Source organism: Misgurnus anguillicaudatus, chromosome 6 (genome assembly GCF_027580225.2).
Source record: "Misgurnus anguillicaudatus chromosome 6, ASM2758022v2, whole genome shotgun sequence".
NCBI lineage: Eukaryota > Metazoa > Chordata > Actinopteri > Cypriniformes > Cobitidae > Misgurnus > Misgurnus anguillicaudatus.
Window position 1 is genome coordinate 7,862,349 of NC_073342.2, and position 26,514 is coordinate 7,888,862.

At 36.3% G+C, this 26,514-nt stretch overlaps 1 protein-coding gene and 3 gene segments (V, D, J or C); 2 read left to right on the forward strand and 2 right to left on the reverse strand.

Moving 5' to 3' along the window:
• Positions 1–94: 94 nt before the first annotated feature.
• Positions 95–26,514, forward strand: part of LOC129433714 (Ig kappa chain V-III region MOPC 321-like) — a 37,999-nt gene continuing 11,579 nt past the window's right edge. The window contains 2 exon segments of the V gene segment in view: positions 95–143; positions 6,786–7,093. Of these exon segments, the coding sequence occupies positions 95–143; positions 6,786–7,093 (357 nt within the window).
• Positions 2,963–6,656, reverse strand: LOC141364403 (Ig kappa-b4 chain C region-like). The segment is given in 3 exon segments: positions 2,963–3,303; positions 6,067–6,118; positions 6,624–6,656. Coding segments are annotated over 3 exon segments (426 nt in total).
• LOC129433324 (histone H2B-like) lies at positions 14,086–14,865 on the reverse strand. The gene has a single exon (XM_055191923.2). It carries the CDS (start codon positions 14,740–14,742, stop codon positions 14,368–14,370), a length of 375 nt encoding a protein of 124 aa, XP_055047898.2. The 5' UTR covers positions 14,743–14,865; the 3' UTR covers positions 14,086–14,367.
• Positions 17,587–18,104, forward strand: LOC129433534 (Ig kappa chain V region 3547-like). The segment is given in 2 exon segments: positions 17,587–17,635; positions 17,739–18,104. Coding segments are annotated over 2 exon segments (372 nt in total).

Sequence of the window (26,514 nt, forward strand, 5' to 3'; positions counted from 1 at the left end):
GTGTGAGTGTTTATAGTGCTGTGAGTTTAACACTTCATGACTGAGATCAGAACAGAACAGAATCTTCATCATCACACAAACCAAAAGAACAACAATGACTTTCATCATCATCTTCATCTGGACACTCACAGTCTTTACTCAAGGTTTGTGTTGTAACATTTTTATCATCATCATTAATTCATTAAAGAGTGAAATATTGATTTGTTTCAGTGTTGTCTTATATTTCATTCTTGTTGTTTCTTTCAGTGTGTAGAGGACAGTACACTCTTACTCAGAGTCCATCAATAACAGTTCAACCAGGACAACAAGTTCAAATAAACTGTAAAGTCAGCAGTGCAGTTTATCATGGTAATTACTTAGCCTGGTACTTACAGAAACCTGGAGAAGCTCCTAAACTCCTCATATATAGAACAAACACCCTCCATTCAGGAACTCCATCAAGATTCAGTGGCAGCGGATCAAACACAGCTTTCACTTTGACCATCAGTGGAGTTCAGACTGAAGATTCAGGAGATTATTACTGTCAGAGTTTTCATTGGCCAGGCAGCACAAGAGTGTTGACACAGTGATAAAGAGTGATACAAAAACCTCTTCAAGTCAGACTCACAGTGACTGCACTCATACACCTGACAGAATACTGCAGATGATGATGATGATAGTTTATTTCACTTACAGATTATTTATTTAAATGACAACTTTATAGATAATTATACATTTAATTGATTATTTATTTATTTTATTATTTTGATAGTTGATCAATCTAATCATTACGGTTTTGTCTGTCTATTAATTTCAGTATTAAAACGGATGCAACACGGATGAGTACTATTATTATTGTATAAACATCAGTAAGTATCATTTAGTCAACAGCTAACACAGATACTGAATGAGTCACATGAGAATAACTATCAAACTAAACACACCAATCACTTCATGTTCAAGGTTCTTAATTTCATTTGACTGACAGTTATGTTAATTTACTTCATCTGCAGGTGTTTTCATGCTTCATTGAGTCAGGTTTATTTATAAAATGTGAGCTTTCGTATTCAAAACAGACAAAATGAGTCAAAGCCATAAAGATAGAATCTGATTTTATTTGATGAATTGTCACACAATCATGAGTGAATGAATAAAGCAGACATAGACTTGTGTTGTTTGTGAAAAGAGATGTGAGATGAGAGAGAGAAACACAGTTAGTCTGTTAGTCTTGATGTGAGACAGAGGAGAGAGTGAGTGGATCTACTGTGAACACCAGTGATGCCGGTAACGCGTTACTTAGTAACGCGTTACTCTAATTTTACCACTTTTTTTAGTAACGAGTAATCTAACGCGTTAATATTTCCAAACCAGTAATCAGATTAAAGTTACTTATCCAAGTCACTGTGCGTTACTATTTTTGAAATTTTCCTTAGTAAAATATATATTTTCTTGTATATTTCTTCTTACGTTTCGGGAAGTGAAGTCAGGTGTGCGACAAGTCACGTTTTCAGCACGAGGACAATTCAGGTCACGTGTAAGCGACACAAACGTAAACAACGTACAATGGAGAGAGAAGAGAGATGCAGCTACAAAAACACTACGTCAAATAAAAAAAAAAACACATTTGGAGTCGCGGCACGGCGCAGACAGTCAAACTAAGAGCAAGTCCCACCCGGTGATGCGAAGCAGTGAGCAGGAGTTCATCCACTACCCAAACAACAAAAGCTGGACTTCAGTGCAAAACCAGTAAGTGTGGGAGAGTTGAAGAACGAAAGTAACAAAGCGATTTTCTCCGAGCCCTGATAACATCTAAATCTCACTATGACAGCGTATTAGCACATAACCTCTGAAAGAGTTGACAAATATCGCGTTATTTACTCACCGATTTCCACGTGTAGATCCAGAACTGTGTTTTCAACCATGATAAGTACATTCCAAAAGCGGTCTTTTTTTCTTACAACGCGTTGTTTTTCTCGTTTCATGTGTTATACTGATAAATCTACAAGGTATTTAGTATATAACATCCTGAAGACTTTTCAGTTTTTCAAAATAAAAGTAAGTCGAGTTTATAGAGTAAGTAGATCCTGTCAGGTCAAAAGTAACACTTGTTAGTTTTGTCCCGCTGCTAATACTGTGTATAATATGGTAAAAAATTGATATTATTCTAATTTGATTTAATTTTATTTTCATAGTGTTCAAACTATTGAATTTTTTTTTGTCTCAGCAATTAAGTTTGTACTGTTGGTTGCTTTTGAAACATTTGATAAAACTGAAATTTAAAATAAAAATGTAATTTAATTATTTTTTACGAAGATAAAGGACAAAATAAGTTTGCAGTTACATATTAAAGAGGTCATAGTAATATATATTTAATAAAAACAACTGTAACACAAAAATCTATCATGTTTTGTTGTGTTACTTTTGACCCACCTGTGTGTTACTCTCGTCCCTGCTGTCAAGGTCAAAAGTAACAATTCACTACTCTTGTTTAAAGTGAAATTATACAGAAGTCGTTTTACATTTGTTCAAAATTCCAGCTGGTTTTGATAGACCACACTTGTGAGTTATTGACCACAACAAAAATATATCTCTGTCTAAAACATTAACTTTTAAAATTAAGTTCTTCTGAAAATGACCCCTGCTCAACCCTATTTATGTTAAGTGAAGTCAAGAAAGACTCATATATATATATATATATATATATATTTTTTTTTTTGTTTTTTAAAACACAACAGTTCAACTTTAAATGTCAGGAGATACATTGTTGACGTTACTGTTAAAAATGCACTTCCAATAAAGTGAGTGTCGGCAAAACCGGTTGTCATTTTTAATGTTGAGGCAGTGGGGGTGTTGGCAGCTACTGGAATGTAACTAACAAAGTAACTTGTAATCTAACTTAGTTACTTTTAAAATCAAGTAATCTGTAAAGTAACATAGTTACTTTTTAAAGGAGTAATCAGTAATCAGTAATCAGATTACTTTTTCAAAGTAACTGTTGCATCACTGGTGAACACTGATCTCTCCTCAATTCTCCAGTGACTTTATCACGCTGGTCTTTCTGTGTGAGCTCACAGCTGACTGAGATCACTGAGCTCCACTCCTGCTCAGAGAGAGTCAGACTGCTGCTCCAGCTGTACAGACCGTCCTTCTCCAGGAGAGCAACACTGCTGTACTGAGACCTGCTGCTGATCCCGTCCACCTTCCAGTTCAGACTCCAGTCTGAGGGGAAGCCCTTGTTGGCCACACACATCAGTGTTGCTGCTTGCTTTGTGGAAATCTCTTCACTGGATGGCGGCAGGACGCTCACTTTAGGGGGACTGTTGGCTGAAAATCACATCAATAATCAATAACTCACACAAGAATCTGTGTTAAACATAAAATATCTTGATAATAAATAATAACTATTTGGTTCTCCTGAATAATTTTAAGGTTATTTGATCATATGGCTGAATTATACGGCTAATATCATTTTTCTCTTTTAAGGTGAAAGTTCATATTCACATTATGACGTTAAGTATTTTATTTCATTGAAATACTGTTTGTCAGGTTGAAAATGATTGGTTATTGTAAAAACAATACACTCTAAAAAAACAAACGGTGCTATATAGAACCAAAACTGTTGCTTTGGATCGTAATCATAGAAGAACCGTTTTTAGTGCCATATAGAACCGGTGAAGCACCAGTGAAGCACCTGTGTGGAACCATATAGGGGCCATATAGAACCACTATAGCACCAAAATATGGTTCTACATGGCACTATGTGGTTCTGCACGGGTGCTTCGCTGGTGCTTCGCCGGTTCTGTGTGGCGCTGGGAACGGTTCTTCTGTGATTGCGAGCAAGGAACCACTTTTGGTGCTATATAGCACCGTTTGTTTTTGGAGTGTAATGATAACACTTTATTTTACAGTGCCTTACACATGTAATTCTTACAGTAAATTATGCATAATTACATTCAACTAACCCTAACCAAACCCCAATCCTGTACTAAGTAAATGTTGTTAATCATTATTACTCAGTACTTAAATGTATAATTACACTGTAACAGTAACACAGTAAAATAAAGTAAAATTGTACAAATAACTGCAGTTATAACATATTTACAGTTTAATTATAATATGTAATATGTAAATAATATAAATATATAAAATCTAAATAATGTAAACATGTTGTACAGAATATAAGTTTGATGTGCTTCTGTAAACACTTTTTAACTTAAATTTTAGTTGTAGGTGAATATAAATTCATTCATATTACAGATAAAACAACCAACTTTTTTTTTTTTTTTTGATTAAATACACATGAACACATTTATAAACGAGTGCAGTTTAAAAAGTTTACCTTACAGTTCACCATAAACTATTAATACATAATAATGTTTTTGTATCTCAATTTTTTTCCATTTGTTGTTCCAGTTAAAATCTCATAATAAATTGAATAATAAATTGAAGCTGTACTTTATTACCAAAATATTGAGTCTTAACAGAATAAGATTAGTTGTCGGGGTCCATATAAATATTAACAAATTTTGCAACAATTTTTGGAAACAGTTTGGAAAATTCGACAAACTTTATGAACGAATGAATATTAGTCACACAGTACATTATACCAAAACACTAAAGTCAAAATTATAAGGTGATCACAATATATTATTAATACGTAAGGGATAATCAACAGCCTTTCGTGCATTAAAGGATTTTAACTACACAACCGCCCGATGTGAAGAGGAGTGCAATAAATCCTTTATTATAAAACGGCTCGTTCTGGTTCTTCATTCTGATTGGTTAAAACGCGTTCTAAGCCGTGATAAAATACCCCGGTAAACCCACGGTTCAGACCGCATCACAAGTATCACTGCGCCACTGTTGCTGCATACTGATTTATGAAAATAAACACCACAGTCTTTAATCATTTTTTAATTTTTCTACCTTTGCACAATTATGGCGATATCCAGATAAATGTCAATAAATAAAACATTTCATCAATAAAGAGAAAACGTTATCTGAAGTTTTTTTTGTCTTGTTGATATTTCCGCTATTATCCACAAGATGGCAATCTTACCCAACTTAAACACTGACGCATTCACTCGACACAACAGCGTTGTGGTGGATTTAGCGTGACGTGTGTTTTGATCAGGCTCTGAATCTGATCTCTTACAAAGTTCTTCACAAAAATGGAATTATCTGAACATCTGAGAGGACATCTTATCAATTATCTGAACATTTGAGAGGTGATAACTGATAAGACAACAAATGAAGGTAGGATGAAACGTTTTTTGATGTTGTTGGAAAGCGGATGGACTGTTTTTTCATTTGATATTTTATTTTTATTATGTTTATTTAAAGAAGATAATTTTTCTGTAAGACATTCAACTAAAACTGGGTGGCAACTTAAAAAAACGCTGACGGGGAAAAAGTTAAGCATGCTTCCAAGCATATTTGATCATCACTTCAACAGTTGCACGATATAAATGTTAATGTATAAATTAGATGAATGTTGATTTATAAAATAAACACCACAGTCTTTAATCATATTTTCATTGTGCCTTTGCTGCGTCTCTGTTGTTTGTGAACTGCGCTCTGTTGCAGCCACACTTGATTCTGAGGAACTACTTTGTTTGGCGGACGGGTAATATTTATACTAATATAATTACAACTTATTTGTGTTTTATTTTATAAAATCCCGCTAACGTTATGCATATGAAGTAAACGTTTTATAAACTCCGCTCGCGTCGTGCCTAACAACACCCCTTAGCTGTTATAAAATGCACTGGTAACCCACTCCTTCTTGGGGTTTATTGCTTTAATACATAGCAGGTCATTGATTATCCCGCTTCTTCCAGGGTCATTTGTCAAGTTAAAGGCAACTATAATTTCTCTTTACAGTGCAGTATTTGACAGAATGACTAAAAATATTTGTAGATACTGTGCACTAAACGATTTTATTTAATAATTTCCAGCCAATCAGAATCCCACAGATCATGGAATAAATTTAAATAAAGTGAATTACATTCATTGTTTCACACCTGATGTATATATTTAGAAACAGTTATTTACTGTATTAAAATTATTATTGGATTATTTACTTACTGCCAACATCCAGTCTGGTGCCGCTGCCGAATGTGAACCACAGTGATACAAACTAATAGAGCGACTGTACAAAAACCTCTACACACTTGACTGAACACAAACTACACCAGAATATACAACACTAACATCACACAACACAAACAACTATTGCGAAGAATGTCTCTGAATGTTTTTATTTAAATAATAAACAAAAAACTATTTCAAAATCTTTTCATGTTTGTTGCTTGATCGTTGTATTTTCTCCAGTTTTTGTGGACACTTTGTAACTCTTAAACCTGCATACACATGCACTTTACACAAATTAATTTTGCACAACAATGTTTTAATTTTATTCAAAACTTTATTATTTCTTTTTTGCTTAACATTTTAGTTTTTATTCAGAATATTTATTTTGTGCAAGTCCATTGAATAATGAGTGTATATGAGCAGAAGTTTCCTGTCGTCTTCTTTGCATTGTGTTGTCATGCTTCAGTGATGTGTGAGTGTTTATAGTGCTGTGAGTTTAACACTTCATGACTGAGATCAGAACAGAACAGAATCTTCATCATCACACAAACCAAAAGAACAACAATGACTTTCATCATCTTCATCTGGACACTCACAGTCTTTACTCAAGGTTTGTGTTGTAACATTTTTATCATCATCATTAATTCATTGAAGAGTGAAATATTGATTTGTTTCAGTGTTGTCTTATATTTCATTCTTGTTGTTTCTTTCAGTGTGTAGAGGACAGTACACTCTTACTCAGAGTCCATCAATAACAGTTCAACCAGGACAACAAGTTCAAATAAACTGTAAAGTCAGTAGTGCAGTGTATGCTGGTAATCGTTTAGCCTGGTACTTACAGAAACCTGGAGAAGCTCCTAAACTCCTCATAACATATGCAACAACCCTTCAGTCAGGAACTCCATCAAGATTCAGTGGCAGCGGATCAAACACAGATTTCACTTTGACCATCAGTGGAGTTCAGACTGAAGATTCAGGAGATTATTACTGTCAAAGTTTACACTATCCTAGTAGTAGCTGGGTGTTGACACAGTGATAAAGAGTGATACAAAAACCTTTGTCAGTCAAACTACACTCACACACCTGACCAATACTGCAGATGATGATGGTCATAATTTATTTAACTTACAGCTGATTTATTCAACCCAGGCTCATTGGAAATACGTTACTCTGCCTACATTTTTGCAAAACCTAAAATACGTAGCTGAAAGTACATTTCCCTGTGAAACGTCCACTAGAGGCGCTATGTGGTATACATCGAGTCATACTTGGCCCGTATCAGATGCATGTTTTTTAACGTTTATAAAAGGGACAATATTAATAAAGGATGTTCAGACTTGTCAGCATACACTCATTTTGACATCAATTAGTAATTATTTCCATGTTTTTGAGGTGCCAAGAGCACATATCTTCTGGATCGCACTTTATCGAGGTCATCGCACTTACTCGAGGTAAGTTACCTAAAGAGTATGGTATTGCCTCGCAAACAGAACAATTTATAATAAAAATGCATTTGTATGTTTTCGTTTTTTGTGTTTTGATAAAATGAAACGGCAGGGAATCGCACAATAATGATATCGCGTTGATTAATACGTACCAAACCGCACAAAACTATATGGCAAACTATTCTTGAACAGCTAGACAAAATATTAAACATGTGTAGGTGTCTCACTACTGAGACTCGAATAGGCTATGAGTTAACTGTAACGTTAACTGTTAATCCGAATAGATAATATCAAAAGATAATAAAGTTTTGCCAGAACGTAACGATATGTACGTTTCAGTCAGGTGATTGTTTTATGTACTCGGTGAAACGTACAGCAAGTTAGTGAGCAGTGGACACCCGGCTTCAATTACCCTGGTACAAAAAATATATTTTATTGACCCCCATAATCTCAATTGATCTGTTCTTTTATGACCCGGGTCATATTTATCTGGCCATTCAACTGGGTTTTAAATGTTAATATTCCCTCGCAGTCTGATCTCAAATAGGTATCAGCTAGCGCGGTCTGCGGTGAGTTAAAGAACGCTGCAGGTTCAGTAGCATTCAGCGGTGAGTTTACGCTCAAATGCGGGTAAAACAACATTCAGAGAGGAGTTTTATTAAAACATCGATCATCTGCAGGTAAAACAACACTCAGAAGTGACTTTAACAACGCTCCACGGCGCGTGAGAGTAGCATTTTAAGCGTTTTCTGCTCATCTAACTGTTAGGTAGCTTTGATTACCATGCTGGATGGTAAATAATTTTTATCAGAGGCTCGTCGTTGATGTTAACAAATATAGATATAAATATACATTTTACTATACTGCGATTGTGTTTGATTAATTTATGTGTTATATGATTATTAATTTGTTTATTTAAAATCCTGTAATTTAATAACTCTGACGTCATCGAACGTCATTTTTTTATCGTAGTTGACCTTTGCATTGAGTATGAAAGTTAAGGGGCAGTTTGATGTCTACTCTACTGCAAAAAACTACTACGACCAGCATAAGCTGGTTTTAGCTGGTCTCCCAGCTTAGTTTTAGCTGATATTGCTGGTGTAGCAAGCTGTGTTTTGGTCACCTTGACCAGCTGACCAACCAGCTTGTAGGTTTGCCAGGCTGGGAGGACCAGCTTAAACCACCTTAAACCAGCTACCAGCTTATGCTAACTTAATTCAATTAATTTTGTCGTGTAAAAGTTAATCCTGCAGCAAGATACAGGGAAATGCAAGATTTTCAGTATTGATATACCTATATTACACTAGCTCGCAACTAAGTTATTATGTTGACTTGTGTGCGTGAGTGCGTGTGTGTATTATTAGTTTTTTATTTATTTTCTGTTTATGTCCTTCAAATTTGCAAGCTTCAAACTCTTTATACCCCCACCACCACAAACAAACCAAAAACAAAGGCACTTTTAATAGTCACATGTGTTTTGTTAAACTGTACTTGTCAGTCTCACTGTAGCACTCTCTGTTTACATTTATATTTGTTTTATCTGTTGTTCTCTTTGTTGTGAGTCTTTCTGTCTGTTTGTGTTTCTGCCCATCAACATGTCCATCCATTCAGAGCTCCAATATCATCTCATGATCTTGGATAACTTGGTTGATGGTCAAGAACTGAAGGATGAACTCCAAAGTCCTGATGACTTTCTTGGTGAGCTGCAAGAAGAGGAAGCAGCAGCGCCAGTGAAGACACCTGAGCCGAGGGTGCATTAGAGAAAAGAGACATTGATGGGAAATATTGTCTATGCAAGGTCAAGCAGTAATCAACCAAGGAAAGGTCAGTATTGTTTACATTTTAAAATATATTTTTAGGATCTACACTGTTTGGGTACTTGCAGGTGTATAAAATTAATGAATACTTCTACTTCTAAGGGGCCAATCACACCAAACGTGTTTATGGCAGTTGTAGACGCATTTTTGAATGATATTTTATGGGCAGTGAGCGTTATGCACACTGTTTATTTGCGCCGAACGCCTTGCGTTTTTTGCTGCTGGCCGCAGCACGTGCTGTTTGAAGGAGCTGAGAGCGGAAAAGCGTCCGACGTCATTCACATCTTTCCATTCTCCAATCGAATGAGGGGAGAGGCGGGCCTTCCGTTGTAGGTACGGGGTCACTCACTATCTCCTGCATGTTTGTGCACTTTCACCCCGCATCAAGGCCAGAGCAAGTGCCCTCTTTGTAAAGTTTCTGCTAATATCTTTCATAACAGCAAAAGAGCGCTCACGCTTCAATATTTGATTGACAAGAGAGTTGCATCTGTGGTTGCCTAGCAATTTGCGCCCTTGCGTTTCCACACATTGAAACGCGTTTGGTGTAATTGACCCCTAAGCCAATCAGATGCTTTCTTTATAATCGGTTCTATTTGAGCATTCTTATTTGCTGTCATCATCTGCATGACGCATAGATAACCATACAGTTATTGGACTGTTAACATAAGGGTTTGGGAAAATAAAGTGTTCTAGTTTTTCTCTCAAGCTATAATGTTAAACAGTGAGCTTGCACCATTACAGACTGTAACCAGACTGTGCCACTAGCCTTGGGACAAGTTGGAAATTGTAAATATGTATATTATATTGTATGTTATATATAAATGTTGCTTTGTGTTGTTTTAATCCTCTTAAGCAGATCACATTCGGAACACTGATCCTCCCAATGTTCTTGACATTCATTGTGAGGTGTGCTTTGCTCCAGAGACTGTTGGTGTACTTCAGTGTGTTTAAATGATCATTTATATCTGTACATGTACAGAATATGACAGTGGGTTATAATGTAAATAAATACATAGTTTATTTTCTTAAATTAGCTTGAATACTGGACCTTTTACACATGAAGTACACTTAGATGCTGTAAATATATATGTATAAAGAGAAATATAAAAGTATTGTTTTTGTATACTATTTTAACTATTTTAGTGTTTTCTACAAGATCACTGAACAATTTCTCAGAGGCATCACCTCCTGGAACCCCAAGAGATCCTCTTCTGGCTTCCTCAAACTGGAGCACACGTCAAAGTCTCTTTTCAGAGAGGTGGAGGGCATAGAGACCCCGTCTGCTGAACACGGCTGTGGCACAAGAAAATGTTTGTGGGAGAAGTCCAGCTGTTATCCAGTGTTGTGACTGTTGACCTCGCCCCTTCTTCTGTGCTGAATGTGACGTCATCATGCACACCAGACATGTCCTCCATAGCATAGATGCCATGACTGCTGAATTCTTCCAGCCATTGCCTTTAACAACTGTTGTGGTGGATACGGCTCTTTCCCATTGTGGTGAGTTTTGTGTACGTACATCATATATCATTTTCAGAATAGTTAAGCTACAGTAATATGCTTTACTATCTCAATTAAACCTTTTTGTTTGATGTTGAATGTATGTGGATACACCGTGTCAGTCAGCATTTTAAACATGTACATTCTCATGTACTTTTTCAACAATGTGCTTCACCACTATTGATCCATTACAATCTTATGTTACTCAGTCAAAAGAAATGATGTATGATGTTTTTCAGTGCGGCTTGTACCTGTGGAAATGCCTGACAAAATCTGTGGTTGTTCACCAGAGTCATTAAGGGTCTGTCCAGGAAAGACAATTGCTGTGGTCACAATTAATGGTAAGAATGTAAAGAACTTTGTTTTGTCCTGCTAAAGCAGAATCTTAAATATCTTTTCATACTTAATTCCCAACAATTTAGCATAGATGTGAGCTCCAACACCTTCTTAACATTCATTTCCTTTTAGTATTTCATACCAACCCAGATAGCAAGCACATGTGGGCCACTTCAGGCAAAGATACGGCACTGCTGGTCTTCTTATGGCCCGAATAAAAGGGATGTGAACCTAAAGTGGCTCACATGTAAAATAGCAAAAATGGGCCACATATATCAAATCACATGTGGGCCTTTTAAGGCAAAGATGCGGTGCCCATGGCAACATGTCATCTGAATATGAACCAAAAGTGGCCCATCTGATAAATAGTGAATATGGCCCAAATATCAAACAACAAATATGGGCCACCTTTGGCAAAAATGTTGCACAACAGACACGGCCTAATCTTGGAATAAACCAAATGTGGCCCTCACATGTTGCAGCAAATGTGGCCCAGCTCTTTACAAACGTGTCTGGGCCAGTTTTGGCAAAGATATGGCACGGTAAGAACCAGCTCATGTGGGTTTCTGTCTAAAGTGGCCCACATATGTTGCAGCAAATGTGGCCCAGTTCTTTTAAAACATATCCGGGCCGGTTTTGGCAAACATGTGGCACAGTAAGCACCAACTCATGTGGGTGTGAGTCTGAAGTGGCCCATATATGATGCTGTAAATGTGGCCCAGCTGTATAAAGATGCACCAGGGCCTGTTTTGGCAAAGATATGGCACAGTAAGCACCGGCTCATGTGTGTGTGAGTCTGAATTGATCCATATACCCAGCTAACAGAGAAAAGTTCTAAGAACGTTCCCTGAAAGTTCCCAACGTTCCCAAAAACTTTCTGCCAACATAAAAAGTGTCCAGTTTTCTTGACGTTCTAAGAACATTTATGATAACCACTCTACTTATTTATATGGCCATTATGAGTTATAGACTTATTTATTGAAAGTGGTGTGATCAAAATAATAGCAGTGTGAAGTTAGAAAAAAAGGACCTATGTGACTAAAGAGTGGATGTTTGTTATAAAATATATCTGCTGCTGAATTTCTAAGTAAACTGGACTGTTCCATCATTGAGGAACAACACAATTTGATTAAAAAAGGTTTATTTGAGAAGTTTAAGAATCTCAGCTAAAATTATCTCAAAAACTTCAGAATGGCAACCAAAACTCAAAGCACGTGGAAATATAAGCTACTTCAGTTAAAACAGACTGAAGAATAGCCAGGATGGCAAAGATTCAGCCTTTCATGTCTCTAGAAAGATCAAAGATTATATAAAATGATCTGTGACAGTCAGAAGACGTCTGATTTAAGCGAAGCTGTTTGCAAAAAGCTCCCATAAAGCACCAGTGTTAAAAAAAGACATGAGCAGAATCACATCAACAACATCAACTGGCCCGAAGAAACATTGTGTAACATTTTTGGTCTGATGAGAGTGAAATTGCTCTTTTGGCGTCTAGTGGTTATTGACAGAACCTCATGTGACCCCTGGGTACTGAATTTAAACCACAGTACACTGTAAAGTAAAAAATCATGGTATTGGGATGTTTTTCATACTACCGTGTTGGGCCTTTTTATCGTATAGAATGGAACATGGATCAATTTACATACATCAAAATACTTAATGGCAAGTTCCTGTCTCATCTTAATATGAAAGAAATTAGCAGGTAACTGTGGCCCTGTTACCTTTTGTTTCATTGTTTGAGTTGGTGGCCATTTGCTGATGAAGGGTCTGAGTCATAGGTGAATAACAAGCCTAAGGTGTGAACCCATTTCTATGATAATTAAATGGTCTGAGTGAGACAGTGTAATATTGATGGGATTAAGGGTTGGTGAAACTTCACGATTGGGGTGGCAGGATTACTTCTTTGCTTCAATGCTTTCTTTAAAATGCAAATGTAGGGCGATTGTAAGTCAGACTTGGTGACTGCAGCTCCTGAGCTCTATGCTCGGATTTGAAGATAGCTTTTTCCAATAAAGACTGCTGCTCGAGGAAATCCAAGTCTACTGGTCTTTGCAAGAAAGTTTTACAACACTACCCCGTTGAAAATGTGTGGGGTGACATTAAAAATGCAGTTTCTGAAGCAAACCCTAAAAATTGACAGGAACTGTGGATCATGTGCTGAAATTTCAAGGCCAGAAGTTGATTGACTCGATTTGACCATAGACTGTAAAAAAGATGGACGACGCGACGTCGCCTCCCACCATTGTAGTGAATTGAAGCCAAAAATGTCCGACCACAGTCGCCGCCATGTTACGTAAAAACGTCAGTTTGGAGCCGAGGCATGCGCAGAAGGAATCGTCCGTGAAGCCAGAGGCGGAGCCGCGGTATCAAACTTCCGCCCAAACGCTCGCGCGGCCAATTCAACCACTCCAATCATAACGACACGCCCCGTTTCTATAGCATCAAATTACAAGCTACAATGAAACTTATCACAAAAATTAACACTTGAACATATATCAGCGTGATAACAACTACTTGAAAGGACCAAAACCATCTTTCGAAAACTTTTATTGGAAGTGTAAATATTTTTTTTATTTAGAGCAAAGTCCTATTCATTTGAATGGAGAGGGCGGGGTTATGACTTGTACTGCAGCCAGCCACCAGGGGGCGATCAAAGAGCCAGAGGCTTCACTTTTCAAGGCTTATGAGGCACACCCGGATTTGACACAGATGTGCAGCAGTTATCAACAACAATGGTTATGCAACTAAATATTACTAATTCAATAGTTTAAAGTGAAATTAAAACATCTCAAAATATTTATAATAAATGTAAAATATGTAGCCTTACATGCAATAGTATAAATTCCTGTTGTCAAAATGTTTTCATAAATAGTGTTAAAAACAAAGATGTTAATTTTAAATAAATAATATAAGCCAAACATTTATTTTAAATCAGAATTTACAGTGGGTTTACGGTAATCAATGCAATGGAGGACTCCTGAACCATGTAATGAAAGCAACATTAACAATGAAAATTAAGGTTTGTTTTATGTAGTACTGCTCTGAAGTTACTGCCAGATATTGTAAAGCTAAAACACTTGGTACTTCATACACGCAAAAAGGGTTTAACTATAATGCGTGAACAATAATAGAAAGCTCTTTAACCAATAACGTGGGTGGCTCTTAAAAGAGTCTTTGTGGTGTTGAAAGCTTCAACAGATTTATTTGGAGCTGGTGTACTTGGTGACGGCCTTTGTTCCCTCAGACACGGCGTGTTTGGCGAGTTCACCGGGCAGCAGTAGACGCACGGCGGTCTGGATCTCTCTCGATCTGATGGTGGAGCGCTTGTTGTAGTGAGCGAGACGAGAGGACTCTCCGGCGATACGCTCGAAAATATCATTGACGAAAGAGTTCATGATCCCCATGGCCTTAGAGGAAATCCCGGTGTCAGGATGTACCTGCTTCAGGACCTTGTAGACGTAGATAGCATAGCTCTCCTTCCTGGACCTCTTGCGCTTCTTGCCGCCCTTTCCGGCTGCTTTAGTTACGGCCTTCTTGGACCCCTTCTTAGGTGCGGACTTTGCTGGCTCAGGCATGATCACTTCAGAAACAAAACCAAAGACTGAAGCACGTCACTTTTGTGAATGACTATTTATTTACTGTTCATGCTAATTTTCAAAGACCGCAGACTTAAAGTCTGATTGGATGTCTTCATTGGACAAGCAACACGAATGGATTTCATTGGAATGGCTGTAATCTTTGCGAGCCAATCACAGTCTCTAAAACTGTAACCCCACCCATGGCCTCATTTGAAGTGAATATCCTTTGTGCGTTTATGTGTGGTTTTACTTTCCCGCTCATTTTTTTAAAATACAGTTTTTTTAAGTATAATTGTTTGTTGGAAATAGAAAGCGCAAAATACTTTCAATATAACCGAAGCCACTGTTCGTTTTTCATTTTGCACGAAAGTGTTTATTTAACTATTACAAGCGAGATCTCTTACGTATGCGTATAAAGGCAACTAATAACTTGCTAACACATTCTAAGATTAGACTCAACACATGAGTGTTTCTTGCATAAATGATTTGTATCTGTGATTATAAACAAAGACTGAGCACAACTGGGACAGACTAGGCATGATCAGTCGTTACGATCAAATTACATTCATAATGTGTGCGAAAATTACGAGGAATCCGCAACTTTAGGGCACAGTTTTTGAGAACACTTTCGTTTTAGGCTTAAACATATTTGTATTTTAGGAAAACTTTCAAATGTGTATGCAACGGCGTATATTGAACGTTTGCATGTAACGTGGCTGTGATTCCTTGAAATACAATAAGCATGAGAACATGAATACACAGGCAATTAACCGGTACAGAAAAAAATACCGATCAGATGTGAACTCTTTATGTGATAATGTGGGTGGCCCTTAAAAGAGCCGTTTGGGTTTGTGTGGAGTTTAAGCGTTTAACCTCCGAAACCGTACAGGGTGCGACCCTGACGCTTCAGAGCATAAACGACATCCATGGCGGTGACGGTCTTCCTCTTGGCGTGTTCAGTGTAGGTGACGGCATCACGAATAACCAGACCTGCAAACTCCTCAGAGAAAAAAAGGTGACAGTGTCAAGGGGGGGGGGGGGATTTTGGGGGGTGTCTAGGGTGACCACCCGTCCCGCGTAGCGCGTGAACGCACAGCGTTTGAAGCCCAATTCATGCGTCCCGCAAATTGAGACCGTGTCACGCATAATTAATGCTTGCTTAAAAAAAGTTGGTCGCTCTATATCCTTGAGCCCCACGCAGCCAAACGGACATTACTAGACAGTTCAGGCTCGCTCGCCACTCGCTACTCACACGCTACTGTTGCCCCTCAACTGAACTGCTGACAGGTTGTTGTCAACTTTTCGTTGTTGTCATGACAGCGCAGTCCGCACGCAGCCACGCACGTGCATTCCTTTTAGATGCGCGGTTTCCAATTCGAAAAAGACTGAGTCTGACTCTGCACCGCCATCATCAATTAAAAAGAGAAGGTGTGGGTACAAGAAAGACTGGGAAAATAAATATTTGTGGCTGAAAGTCCTAAAGATGTTTCCAGAACACTGAACAGTTTTTTTCCTGCTCCTGCCTTTACTAACATGCAAGTTCACCATCCTTCCTCCCTCTTCTCGTTCCGTGAACCCCTGGAGTTGTGAGTTAAGACTTTTTTTAACGGTTTCTGTGTTTTTGAGCAACTTCAATTCCTGTTAATTCTATAATTTTATATTATAATGTATTTAAAGTGAATAAATTATAATGAAAAATAAATTAAATAGCTAAAGTAAATCGTAAGTGAAAGTGAATCTGTCAATCATTGAATGAGCATACATCATGTTTAGGGGAATAGGGCATTATTAATATGCCATGTACACTGCAAAAAAATGATTTTCAAGAAAAAAATGTCTTTGTATTTTTGTCTTGTTTTCAGTAAAAATATCTAAAAATTTCTACCCAAGAAAATAAGTCTAGTTTTTAGACCAAAAATATCAAATTTAAGTGATTTTGTGCATAAAAGAAGGAAAAATCTTAAATTAAGTGTTTTAGAAAAATGTTAAAGATTTTTTTGTTACACCATTGGCAGATTTTTTTGTTTTGTGCACAAAATCACTTAAATTAGATTTTTTTTTTGTCTAAAAACTAGACTTATTTTCTTGGGTCGTTTTGCTCATCAAGAAAAGCATCTTCATTTAAGAATTTTTAGATATTTTTACTGAAAACAAGACAAAAATACAAGATTTTAGGGGTAAGGTGGTATGTGCTAGAAATGGGTAAACCACTATCAATAAGTTGGCCCGTGGGTCGGGTGCACCGCCGGGCCAGGGAGTGTCCCACATTGTCCCTCAGAAACACACCCCTTGTCCCCCCTTGGGCTTATCAGCAGGTGGTCACCCTACTTGTGTCTCTGAAAACAAACATCTCAGACACACACAGGACAGATCATCTAAAATCAGCATGAAATGAACACCATATATTGACAAAGATTTTTATTCAAAGGTTAATTTGTAATGCCTCTTTAATTAAGTTATGCAAAATTTAAATTATAACATTTGTATTAAGATTGTGTTTCAGCTGACAGATTAAAACGAATCACATTGTTTTAAAATGTGGAATAAAATATGTTGTACAGAGTCTGTGGACTGTGTGCATATTTTCCTGCAAAGTTTTCTTGTAAATACTGTTTGAATTAAAAAGCATGTTTAATACTCACTGTAGGAAGAGGTCACTGATTATGTTCAAAAGAAAAAGTCTGTTCAGGTAAATGATGTAAATGAAGTGAGAGTGAGTTTGCATTGTGTTGTCATGCTTCAGTGATGTGTGAGTGTTTAAAGTGCTGTGAGTTTAACACTTCATGACTGAGATCAGAACAGAACAGAATCTTCATCATCACACAAACCAAAAGAACAACAATGACTTTCATCATCATCTTCATCTGGACACTCACAGTCTTTACTCAAGGTTTGTGTTGTAACATTTTTATCATCATCATTAATTCATTAAAGAGTGAAATATTGATTTGTTTCAGTGTTGTCTTATATTTCATTCTTGTTGTTTCTTTCAGTGTGTAGAGGACAGTACACTCTTACTCAGAGTCCATCAATAACAGTTCAACCAGGACAACATGTTCAAATAAACTGTAAAGTCAGCAGTAGAGTGTGTAGTGGTAATTACTTAGCCTGGTACTTACAGAAACCTGGAGAAGCTCCTAAACTCCTCATATATGCTGCAACAAGCCTCTACACAGGAACTCCATCAAGATTCAGTGGCAGCGGATCAAACACAGATTTCACTTTGACCATCAGTGGAGTTCAGACTGAAGATTCAGGAGATTATTACTGTCAGAGTTTTCACTATCCAAGTAGCACTCATGTGTTGACACAATGATAAAGAGTGATACAAAAACCTCTTTCAGTCAGACTGCACAGTGACTGCATTCATATACCTGACAGATACTGCAGATGATGATGCTTATAGTTTATTTCACTTACAGATCATTTATTTTCTACTATAATTTATTTAAATGACAACTTTATAGATAATTATACATTTAATTGATTATTTATTTTTTTATTTTTTTGATAGTTGTAAATCGAACCATTACGGTTTTGTCTGTCTATTCATTTCAGTATTAAAACAGATACAACATGGATGATTACTATTATTATTGTACTACAGTTAAATTCACAATATTAAAAAACTGATAATAATCACTCATATAAAAAGCAACACATCCTCACCCCATTGACGACACTTGATCATTCGTCAATATGTGACGGGGAGGGTACCTTTCGCGTCATTTTTTGACGAACTGGGGACTTCAATACTATTACGTCCGTTGCATTCTCTTTCCTATTTTCTTACCATTTTCGCGTCGGTTTAGGGTTAGATTACGCAAAATTAAACAGTGTACGCGAAATTAAACAGTGTACGCGAAATTAAACAGTTGTCACCTGGCGTTGGGGTTAGAGTTAGGTTTGGGTAGGGATGTCATTATGTAAATCTAACCCTAAACCGACGCGAAAATGGTAAGAAAATAGGAAAGAGAATGCAACGGACGTAATAGTATTGAAGTCCCCATTTCGTCAAAAAATGACGCGAAAGGTATACCCTCCCCGTCACATATTGACGAATGGTCAAGTGTCGTCAAATATTGACGACATGGGGTGAGGATGGGTTGATAAAAACATCAGTCGATATCATTCAGTCAACAACTGTAACACAGATACAGAAGGAGTCACATGAGAATCAAACTAAAAACACCAAACACTTCATGTTCAAGGTTCTTCATTTCATTTGACTGACAGTTATGTAAATTTACTTCATCTGCAGGCGTTTTCATGCTTCATTGAGTCAGGTTTATTTATAAAATGTGAGCTTTCATATTCAAAACAGACAAAATGAGTCAAAGCCATAAAGATACAATATGATTTTATTTGATGAATTGTCACACAATCATGAGTGAATGAATAAAGCAGACATAGACTTGTGTTGTTTGTGAAAAGAGATGTGAGATGAGAGAGAGAAACACAGTTAGTCTGTTAGTCTTGATGTGAGACAGAGGAGAGAGTGAGTGGATCTACTGTGAACACTGATCTCTCCTCAATTCTCCAGTGACTTTATCACGCTGGTCTTTCTGTGTGAGCTCACAGCTGACTGAGATCACTGAGCTCCACTCCTGCTCAGAGAGAGTCAGACTGCTGCTCCAGCTGTACAGACCGTCCTTCTCCAGGAGAGCAACACTGCTGTACTGAGACCTGCTGCTGATCCCGTCCACCTTCCAGTTCAGACTCCAGTCTGAGGGGAAGCCCTTGTTGGCCACACACATCAGTGTTGCTGTTTGCTTTGTGGAAATCTCTTCACTGGACGGCGGCAGGACGCTCACTTTAGGGGGACTGTTGGCTGACAATCACATTAATAATCAATAACTCACACAAGAATCTGTGTTAAAAATAAAATGTCTTGATAATAAATAATAATTATTTAGTTCTCCTGAATAATTTTAAGGTTATTTGATCATATGGCTGAATTATACGGCTAATATCATTTTTCTCTTTTAAGGTGAAAGTTCAAATTCACATTATGGCGTTAAGTATTTTATTATATTGAAATACTGTTTGTCAGGTTGAAAATGATTGGTTATTGTAAAAACAATAATGATAACACTTTATTTTACAGTGCCTTACACATGTAATTCTTACAGTAAATTATGCATAATTACTTTCAACTAACCCTAAACCAAACCCCAATCCTGTACTAAGTAAATGTTGTTAATCATTATTACTCAGTACTTAAATGTATAATTACACTGTAACAGTGACACAGTAAAATAAAGTAAAATTGTACAAATAACTGCAGTTATAACATATTTACAGTTTAATTATAATATGTAATATGTAAATAATATAAATATATAAAATCTAAATAATGTAAACATGTTGTACAGAATATAAGTTTGACATGTGCTTCTGTAAACACTTTTTAACTTAAATTTTAGTTGTAGGTGAATATAAATTCATTCATATTACAGATAAAACAACCAACATTTTTTTTTATTTGATTAAATACACATGAACACATTTATGAACAAGTGCAGTTTAAAAAGTTTACCTTACAGTTCACCATAAACTATTAATACATAATAATGTTTTTGTATCTCAATTTTTCCATTTGTTGTTCCCTATAGTTAAAATCTCATAATAAATTAAATAATAAATTGAAGCTGTACTTTATTAACAAAATATTGAGTCTAAACAGAATAAGATTAGTTGTCGGGGTCCATATAAATATTAACAAATTTTGCAACAATTTTTGGAAACAGTTTGGAAAATTCGACAAACTTTATGAACAAATGAATATTAGTCACACATTACATTATATCAAAACACTAAAGTCAAAATTATAAGCTGATCACAATATATTATTAATACGTAAGAGATAATCAACGGCCTGTTGTGCATTAAAGGATTTTAACTACACAAACGCCCGATGTGAAGAGGAGTGCAATAAATCCTTTAATACATTGCAGGCCATTGATTATCTCGCTTCTTCCAGGGTCATTTGTCAAGTTAAAGATAAGTTAAAACTAGTATTTCTCTTTACAGTGCAGTATTTGACAGAATGGCTAAAAATATTTTCAGTTACTAAACGATTTTATTTTATAATTTCCAGCCAATCGGAATCCCACAGATCATTGAATAAACTTGAATAAAGTGAATTACATTCAATGTTTCATACTTGATGTATATATTTAGAAACAGTTATTTACTGTATTAAAATTATTATTGTATTATTTACTTACTGCCAACATCCAGTCTGGTGCCGCTGCCGAATGTGTACCACAGTGATACAAACTAATAGAGCGACTGTACAAAAACCTCTACACACTTGACTGAACACAAACTTCAGCAAAATATACAACACTAACATCACACAACACAAACAACTATTGCGAAGAATGTCTCTGAATGTTTTTTATTTAAATAATAAACAAAAAACTATTTCAAAATCTTTTCATGTTTGTTGCTTGATCGTTGTATTTTCTCCAGTTTTTGTGGACACTTTGTAACTCTTAAACATGCATACACATGCACTTTACACAAATTAATTTTGCACATTAATGTTTTACTTTTATTCAAAACTTTATTATTTCTTTATTGCTTAACATTTTAATTTTTATTCAGAATATTTATTGTGTGCAAGTCCATTGAATAATGATAGTGTAGTAGTCTGTATGAGCAGAAGTTTCCTGTCGTCTTCTTTGCATTGTGTTGTCATGCTTCAGTGATGTGTGAGTGTTTATAGTGCTGTGAGTTTAACACTTCATGACTGAGATCAGAACAGAACAGAATCTTCATCATCACACAAACCAAAAGAACAACAATGACTTTCATCATCATCTTCATCTGGACACTCACAGTCTTTACTCAAGGTTTGTGTTGTAACATTTTTATCATGATCATTAATTCATTGAAGAGTGAAATATTGATTTGTTTCAGTGTTGTCTTATATTTCATTCTTGTTGTTTCTTTCAGTGTGTAGAGGACAGTACACTCTTACTCAGAGTCCATCAATAACAGTTCAACCAGGACAACAAGTTCAAATAAACTGTAAAGTCAGCAGTAATGTCTACTCAGATAGTTATTATGGGCCTCGACTCAGCTGGTACTTACAGAAACCTGGAGAAGCTCCTAAACTCCTCATATAGCTTGCAACAACCCTCCAGTCAGGAACTCCATCAAGATTCAGTGGCAGCGGATCAAACACAGATTTCACTTTGACCATCAGTGGAGTTCAGACTGAAGATTCAGGAGATTATTACTGTCAGAGTTATCACAGTGGTTATGTGTTGACACAGTGATAAAGAGTTATACAAAAACCTCTTTCAGTCAGACTCACAGTGACTGAACTCATACACCTGACAGATACTGACAGATGATGATGCTGATAGTTTATTTCACTTACTATTGATTTTTTTTTCTATTATAGTATATTTACTACGTTTTCTCGTGATCTTGTAAATAGTATGCAATATAGACCCGTTTGCCACTGAACCTGCATTAACGACGACAGTGGGGTTACAGGCCTTAGTCAAATGGGTCGACAGGTTTCACTTTCTCTTAAAGATCGGAAGGTGACCCTTAGTTACCATATATACCGTCGCAGTGGGCCCCCAATTTGCAAAATCCTCAACTGTGGATAATATAATTATGCCGCAATAGTTAGTCTGTCTGAAACTAAGCTGATTCAACCACATCACTGTGTGACACTCGCATTACATGTGAACGGCCCCTACGCTAATATGATTTTGTTTTTCTCTCCCTGTCTTGTCCTCGACCCTGAGGACAATGGGACAAACAGACCCAGTTCCGGTAGATGTGAAAGTCGACACACCTCTGATCTACTGGTCGTCCCTCAATGTGATTCCCAGCTGATGCCTGACCAACGATCACCGGCAGAACCCGCTTAATCTCCGCTTACTCTCCTCTTAATCTCCTTATCCGCTTATACAGTATGTGTGTATATACATGTATATCTCCCAAGGGTTTTTCCCTCCTAGGACTTTTTATTTTTTATTTCCTCGGCTAAACAACCCGGGGTTTTTGTTTTTTCTCCTAGGGGTTTTTTTAACCCGGGGAGGTAGCCTGCTTGGGCTTAACTTAGCTTCTTCTTCTAGACGTTACATTAGTAATACGCTCGCTCATAATGTCGAGTCATAGCCGCAGCAAATTTGACTGCTTATGCTATTTATTATTATGTTGTGCTATCTGTCGTTTTTCTGTGCTTTTACTGCTTCTATTAATGTAAAGCTGTTTTGAAACAATTAAGTATTGTGAAAAGCGCTATATAAATACAATTGAATTGAATTGAATTTAAATAACAACTTTATAGATAACTATTCATTTAATTTATTATTTATTAATTTATTTTTAATAGTTGTAAATCTTATCATTAATTAATTGCCATTGTGTATTAGTTTTTTAAATGCAACTTCACCATGGATGATTTTTATAATATTTTTGAATGCAGTTTAATTCACAATATTTTAACTGATGATAATCACTCAAATAAAAAGAAACATCAGTCAGTATCATTCAGTCAACAGCTATCGCAGATACTGAAGGAGTCACATGAGAATAACTATCAAACTAAACACACCAAACACTTAATGTTCAAGGTTCTTCATTTCATTTGACTGACAGTTATTTTAATTTATACCACGGGTCTGTTGAATGCTGCATTCTGATTGGCTGAGAAATGTTCTATGGGTGTTGATTATTTTTCTGTAAACCGCACACCTAACTTTTCAAATGTCTTAAAAATAGGCACCAGAGCAATGTTTGTGGTAACCGTGGTATAAGAGGAATAATTGACTCCGGTCCTTTGAATTATTTGAAAATAATGCACACCTGCGGTGTAACGGCACTCCGCTTCGCGTCGTGCCGCATTACCACCTTGGTGTGCATTATTTTCTTATAATTCAATGGCCCGTCGTCAATTATTCCTTACTTACTTCATTTGCAGGTGTTTTCATGCTTCATTGAGTCAGGTTTATTTATAAAATGTGAGCTTTCATATTCAAAACAGACAAAATGAGTCATAATGATACAATATGATTTTATTTGATGAATTGTCACACAATCATGAGTGAATGAATAAAGCAGACATAGACTTGTGTTGTTTGTGAAAAGAGATGTGAGATGAGAGAGAGAAACACAGTTAGTCTTGATGTGAGACAGAGGAGAGAGTGAGTGGATCTACTGTGAACACTGATCTCTATGGGGTCAGAATTGTTTCGTATTTCTGAATAAATATACTATGATCCACAAATAAATATAGAGAGTTTCATAAATATTTTTTAAATCCACAAATGCACAATAAGTGAACCATAAATATATGTTAGACATTTCATAAAAAGGAAGGAAATTCACAAATAAATAAAATGGGATTTGCAAATGAATTTTTTTTTATAAATATATATTTTTATTTTATTTATATGTGAATGGCTTCCTGCGCATTTGTGGATCGCTTTCTGTGCATTTGTGAATCGCTGCACACATTTGTGGATCGCTTTCTGTGCATTTGTGAATTGCTGCACTCATTTGTGGATCGCGTTCTGTGCATTTGTGGATTTGAAACATTTCTCACGTCAAGACGTGCACAAGAATCCACAAATAGGGGGACTCCGCCCACCGTCTACTACAGCCAATCAGACAACAAGCACACTGTGCTGACCAATCCTGGCAAGATTTCCCTCCAACCAATCACATTTTGTTTTACTGTTAGGTCGGGAACACAGTTGAATTTCATCAGGCAATCTTTTGTATGCTGCATACATCATCATTTTAGAAAATTAACTATTATAAAGTTGACTATTATTCTTAGTTAGTCGTTAATTGTTGTAAAATGCTTATGATTTGCGGATGTAATGCTCAGTTAACTTAAATTAACCAGACGTGATGACTTATGCAGCCTGCATATGCGACCTCCGGAGGCTGCAGCCTTCCGATTGAGGAACGGGCACTGTTGACAGTTGTCAATAATTCTTTACTAGGGATTCTCTTAATACACTTTGTGGTAAGGTATGTCAAGGTTAATATTTGTCAAATTAAATTGATTAAAACCGGTTTTTAGCAGTAGTTTACTTCACACGTGGCATTTTGGTTCCTTCTGTTGCCGTGTTGGTTTGTTTCCTGGCTGATAGTAACTAAGTTTAGCATTTTGTAAATTCTGTTAATATAGCATATAGCCTTTCTTGAAATAATTCGGCTACAATCTTAAAGACGTCTTGGTTTCAATTTTGCTAATCCCTTATGTAATATCAAACTCCTGTTCTCAGGTAATTTTAATCCTTTTAAGGTTCCATTTTAATGTGAGGTGGAAATTGGAAAGGCTTGTATAGTTTGGTCTGTTCCTGATTATTTATATTATTTGACTAAATTATCAATAGTTGAAGAACAAAATACTGTTTTATTAGATTATAATCTATAGTTTGGAATAATACTATATAACCCATTATATTTACTATTAATTTAGTAATTTCCCTGGTTTTTGAAGCAATGCAACTTTGTAAAAAAAAACCACTATATAAATAAATCTGGCTTTTTCATCTTACGTCTATGAATTTTACTGTTAATGACAGTAAGAGCATAAGCTTGTTCAGAGCATAAAAGGGAAAATAAAAACAACACTGTAAGACTATCTAACAGCTTTGACATATTAAACCTTCTTGACATTAAGATGTAGACGCCACAGGAATTTCTTGTTCATTTAAAAGATACCATAATGCATAATGTGTAATTAAATGATCAGTTCTGTAGTAGGAGACGAGGTAAAACACATTGTTTTGTCATGTCATAATTAAATGTACCACGTTAGATACAAACTATCTGTAAGCAAATGTCACTACATAACTATGATGGTAGCGAAGACTACTCTGAAGTGTAGGGGGCTAGTTACGAATGAATATAGCAGTGTACCAGGGTGTCTGTCAGAACACAATAGAGAGCGTTGAACCAACTTGAGCTGTTTATTAGGCACACAAGAGAACATACATCAGATAGGAGAGAGCCAGCATTCAGTATTTATGAGGTAGCACACACCGCACAGAACTCTGAATGAGAGGCACAACTTCGATAGCAGAGCAGTCGTTGATGAAGTTAATGGTGAATATTGGTAGTAGTCCTTTAATGAAGCTCTGAACAGGATGAGGGTATGCTCCTTTAAGAGAGATAGACCAGAGCTGTATTTATGAGCTTGGTTGCATGGCATGTGAATGAAGATGCATGAGTGCCTGGCTATATTTGAGAGCTTAGCCAGATCATAGGCAGGTGGAGATGTGGTTTCCTGCAACAGATTACAACAGGATTCCCAAAGTAACACTAATGCTAATAAACATAACTTACATTGACAAATTAGCTACAGCTTCTCCCCTCATACGTTATCAAAATAAAATAAACAGACGTGTCTCAAATGACAAATTTTACACCATTAGCAGTGTTTACACAACGTATGTAATATAACTGAGATTATTACAGGATAAACACATTGATGAACAGCAAAAGAAAGTGATTTATATAACGTTACAGCGTAGTAGATTCACAGTTTAGCTAATAACATGTTAGCGCTATTAATAACGGAAATTTTAACAACAAAAAAACATGCAAATCTAACTGTACTTACTCTAATGACGCACATGAACACACCGCGTGACAATCTTGTGCTATTGTCTCCACAACAACACGATTCATGCCTCACACAGCGAGACACTTGTACAAAACTAGCGCTTTTCCGCCATTGCTTTGAGTGAGCGATACTCGCTGTCATAATAAAAGTCCTCC